Source organism: Nematolebias whitei, chromosome 21 (genome assembly GCF_014905685.2).
Source record: "Nematolebias whitei isolate Nwh7 chromosome 21, NemWhi1, whole genome shotgun sequence".
NCBI classification, from domain to species: domain Eukaryota; kingdom Metazoa; phylum Chordata; class Actinopteri; order Cyprinodontiformes; family Rivulidae; genus Nematolebias; species Nematolebias whitei.
The window spans coordinates 19,350,096-19,355,509 of NC_056518.1; the positions used below are offsets into that span (position 1 = coordinate 19,350,096).

At 38.6% G+C, this 5,414-nt stretch overlaps 1 protein-coding gene across 1 annotated transcript in view; it reads right to left on the bottom strand.

Annotated features, from left to right (window-relative positions):
- Positions 1-3,376: 3,376 nt before the first annotated feature.
- bmf1 (BCL2 modifying factor 1) overlaps positions 3,377-5,414 on the bottom strand; it is a 7,952-nt gene continuing 5,914 nt past the window's right edge. Inside the window, exon 4 of the mRNA XM_037694864.1 lies at positions 3,377-3,970. Coding sequence (XP_037550792.1) covers positions 3,854-3,970 — 117 coding nt within the window. The 3' untranslated portion in view covers positions 3,377-3,853. The remainder of the gene's footprint in view (positions 3,971-5,414) is intronic.

Genomic DNA, 5,414 nt, shown 5'->3' on the forward strand with positions numbered 1-5,414 from the left:
CCCCTGATATGTACTGCTCCTCGGGTCCAAAAGAAAAGCCATAAAATAACAAAATCAACAGCATCTTCAACAGTGTCTTTAAACATATTCATATTTCAACAGTAATTACAGTCTTTTATAGTTTTGTTTCAGATCGTTTCTCTGAGCCAGTGGTGGTTGTGTGCTGAACCCAAGCACTAAAGAGAATAAAAGATCACCCAACAGAAAATACTAAAAATATATTAAAAGAAACGTATCATAAGAGGAGCTTCTGTTTCACAGATTGGTTACTTCATCTTGTTCGGTGTTCAGATCTGGCCTGCTGTGAAAAACAATTAAAATTTAAAAAAAATAAAAAAACAACTTTGAATTATTTTTCTTCTTTAGCCTGAAACAGTGGTTAAGTGAAATTTCCAGAACTGATATCAAATCCAGACTATGCTCAATCAATACTGATTCTTTGTCTTGGGAAAAGGGGTGAAATGTCGCGGCAAGGACACAAGTTGAAACTGAAAACCTTCATACAAGATAGAGATTAGTTTGGTAACAATCTGAACTCTTGAAGGGTGGAAGTCTAGTGCAAAAACAGTGGATCCATAGTTCCACTTGAAGGGCATGGAGGTCTGAAAACAATCACATGAAGAAAAAAAAGACGCAAATCAAAAACACAAAAATCAGGCAATGAGCAGAAGGCTAAACTAAAAACTGACTATCTAGTAAAGCTAAACTCTAAGGAATATGATTAAACTTTTATATGGCTGATGAGAACGATGGAATCATTTTAGGTGAAATTTGCTCAAACGGTGTGCTTGATTTTCCTTTTTGCTCTTATTTAGTGCATGATGCTAAACCCTGAACGGTTTTGTGTATGCATCCAAAAATCAGCACTCCATGATTTTGATATAAAGTCTTTTTGTTGTGCTACTTTTTTTTACATAACTTAATACATGAAGCTGTTAGTAATACACATTAGATTAATTAGATAGATGGCAGCTGCACCACAAAAACAAAACACCCTGAACAAGTAGGACAGCAACATTGAATTAAAATCATAATTTGGGCTTCCAGCTCATGAAACTCACGAAAACAGGATTTCAAAACATTAGAATACTGTGGAGAAATCAGCCCAAATGTTGCAGGGCATGAATGTTTTAAACTGAGTGTGACTCACTAATCATCTACTAAACTCAAAACATCTGCACAGGTTTCCCCAGGTGTCATTAAATTGCTTCATTTTGGTTCATTTGTCTCAGTTCGGTTCAATATGGGGAAGACTGCAGACATAACTGGCCAGAAGACCATCATTGATACCCTCCATAGGATGGGTGAGCCACAGAAGTTCATAGCTAAGGAGGCTGGCTGTTCACAGAGTGCTGTGTCCAAGCATATCAATGGAAAGTCTAGTGGAAGGGCAAAATGCGGCAGGAGAAGATGCACCAGCCAAAGAGATGACTGTGGGCTTCAGCGGATTATCAAACAGAGAAGATTCCATAATCTGGCAGAGATCCAGAAAGAGTGGAATGAGGCTGGAGTCACAGCTTCAAAAACCACCACATTCAGACGCATCCGGGAGATGGACTACAACTGTTGGGTTCCTCTGTCCTCTGTTCCAATGAAAGTAAAGTGTTAGTTTCATTTGGAAATCAAGGTCCAAGGGTTTGGAGGAAGAAGGGTGAGGAACAGAGCCCATACTGCTTGAGGTCCAGTGTGAAATATCCACAGTCCGTCATGATTTGGGGTGCAATGTCCAGTGCAGGTGTTGGGTAAACTCTGCTTTCTTAAATCCAAGGTCACCGCAACAGTCCACCAGAATGTTTTAGAGGACTTCATGATTTCTTCTGCTGAGGATCTGTATGGAAATGCAGATTTCATCTTCCAGCAGGACCTGGCCCCTGCCCATACCGCCAGAAGCACCAAAGCCTGGTTTGCTGTCCATGCCACAGTGCTTGACTGGCCAGCCAACTCGCCGGACCTAAACCCCGTTGAGAATCTATGAGGTATTCTCAAGAGGAAGATGAGGGACACCAGACCCAACAACAAAGAGCGGACAGCAAGCATCAAGGAAATCTGGGCTTCCATAACTCCCAGTCAATGCCACAGATTGATTGCTTCAATGCCACGTCGCATCGAGGCAGTGATTAAGTCAAAGGGATTCCCAACCAATTATTGAAGATTGGCATATCGTTTTAAAGTACCATATTTTGATTGATTTGTTGTGATCCTAACTTCTTTCTTTTTTTTCTGCAAAAACTAAGTCGTGTGGGCTGATTTCTTCACAGTATTCAAATTTTTTTGAAATCCTGTTTTTGTGGGTTTCATGAGCTGGAAGCCCAAATTATGTAAAAATAATCAAATAAATACTTGAAATTGTTTAAAGTGTGGGCCCTGCATCTATCATCTATTAAAGATTAACTTTTTGAATGGAATTATGGAAGTTAACAACTTTTCCATGATATTCAAATTTTCTGGAAAGGGTCTGAGAAATGTATAAAAGGTGCTGTTTTTGTATGACAACCCAGTGACAAGGATGCCTGCAGCGCCAGCACGTTCTGACGTCACACGTTGAGTTTAGATTTGTGAAAATTTACAAATTTGCACTGTTCGAGTGTTGTCATTGTGTTAGAGAGAGTAAATGTCATGAATAAATTTGACATTAAACATAAACCAAGTTGAAGTGTTACATCATTTTCAGCCCTCTTTTTGGCATCTGCATTTGGTATCAGGCCAAACTGACAAAGAACATTAAGAATAATGTAGTATATTAATTCCACAGCAGAGAAAGCTACGGTTTCTGTAAGTAGGTCTAGAGAAAAATATATCAGTATTGGTATCAGCCAAATAAGTTTTAATATATTGGCATATCGGATATCGGCCAAAAATCCAATATCGCACATCCGTAGTTCAATTATTTGCTTGACACTGCCGTATTTTTATGATTTATGAGTTTACTGTTAATTATCTGTTACTGGGTTGTTTGTCATTGCTCAGTACTCTTGTCATTTCATGTAACAAAGTGCAGACATGGTTTGATATTTTTTCCTCAATTCCGTTTTGATGTTTGTCAGGTTTACAGGCAGTCACCAGGCTTGTTAGACCAGAGGGTGACTGCCAGCTCCACCCCATTCTTCAAAAAATTCCCAAATATTTGACATGTAGCACACGACTAAAAATAGCCCTGCTTCTCAATGTTTGTGCATATTAAAAACCATTTAGATGATAATTCACAGTGCGCCAAGCTTTTTATGTACAGAAACTTATCCTCATTACCAATGTTCTATAAGATACTAAGGGTCAAACTTGACATTAAAACAAAGAAAACAGAGGAAATAGAAAAAAGACAAAACAAAATAAGAAGCAAAAAAGAATAATGTTCCATTGAAGTGAGGTGCAAAATGCTTTGTTCTGAGACGTGGCCTCTTTGGAAATTAGTAAATCAACTTGAGTGGTCACCAGGGAGACTTCAGAAAAGAAACATTTTCTTTCATTTCTTAACCATCTCATCTTGCCTGTCTAAAATGTACAATTCTCCTTCTGGCAGAAGACACTGAATAAGGCATTCCCAGGGTATGCAGAGGTCATTTGACAGGGATATATGCTGAAGTGCAAAAAATTGAACAAGAACAATGTACTGTACAAAACTACATCACATGTGGGCCGAAATATGAACATTGTCCTTTAGAGGAATTTCGGAATATCATGGCATCTTCTCAAAAAGAAAAAAAACACCTTGTATAAATGTTGGTTGTCGCCGTCCCGCGGTGACCTTTTTGTCTCCTTACTTTCCTCTACCAAACAGACCCGTGTTAAATTTGACAGTGCGAATATGAGTCCAGTTTCTCATTGAGATGAAGGTATGGAAATGGAAGATCCCCCCTCACCTCCATCCTGCAACCCCTCCTCCAGCAATGAACCCCCTATCAAACAGAAGGCTGAGGAGCGCTGCAGTCAGGCGCCACCACAATGGCCCTTGGTTCCTTTGGTTTCGATGATACTGAAAAAACAAATAAAGAAAGAAATACCACGTTAAAGCACTATAGGAACTCAAACCTAGCATACAGTGATGCAAGACATTAGTTTGGGTTTCCACGGAGAGATGTGGTTCATAATTGCTGACTGACAGGAGGACCAGTGCATAAGGTCAACTAGGGACACAAAACCAGACGCTGGAACGAGACTGATATTTTCACAACAGTCTACTTTAGTCCTCAACAATACTTGTTAGACAGTCCTCTATTTTTGTGTGGAATCCCTACACTGGCTTCCCAACAGACATTCATAACCATAAACACATTCATGATGCAGTTGTAATCTTTCTGGCAGAAACCATCAGCCAGCAGCTGAGAACAAGACTCTCTCAGGTTTTGCAAGCCAATTGGATTGTGTGCGATTAGGGGGATAATGCTATCTCAGCCATTGAGAACCTGAGATAAGATAATTGCACTAAATGGGATTATGGGGCTCTTGATGAGGGGTGGATCGTCTCTGGAAAAAAAAATGCATCTGCATGAGAGGGTAACCACAGCCAAACAGCTCATCAGCAGACAAAAGACAGACTCCACCGTGTCTGATAATGCTGAGGCTATTTTCAGTCTATACGTGCAGAAAACTGAACAATTTTTCCACACAGATGCTTAAGAGTGAGCTACCCCCTCCCCAATACTTAATAATACACTTTAGTTTATAAGCACCAAAATATCCTCAGGCCAAGATAAGATTAACCGCATTTACATGTCTTAACACGGTGTCCAGACCTTGACCTAGTTAAGAGCCAAAAACTGCCACTATGATAAGAGAGTGGGTTTGTATTCTCTTATCAGCTCAGTGCTGAACATTGCATGGTGTTGCATAAGCTTTGCCAGGTTCCAGCAAGCCTGAGATATTCTTACTTTCCTCCACTTATTCTGTTATGCTCAAGAAAGTAATAAATAAATAAAATAAGGTACAAGATTATGGCAAAGACTTCTATGATATTTTCTGTTGTACCCCATAACTAAATCTCACCTGGGGATATTTTGATATGGACATAAAAATGGGAAAATATCTATTTCATATAAAATAGAGGGCATAAGTATATGTAACACAGAGTGGATGATCTCACTGCTAGCTACTGCCAATCATGCCCTCTGAGTTATTGTTTTGAAACTAAAATAAGATTAGAGTCAAAAGAAAAACACAAAATTTGATTTTAATTTTAAGTTAAATGGTGCAATTTAATATAATCAGAATTGAAGTGTTAAATAGCAAAAGGTTGCACGATATTGGATTTTTGGCTGATATTTGATTTGCTTAAACTTATTTGGCCGATAACCGATACCAATACCGATATTGTTTTTCTAGACCTACTTACAGAAACTACATAGCTTAAAACTACATTATTCTGCATGGTCTTTGTCAATTTGGTCTATATATATATATATATATATATATATATATAT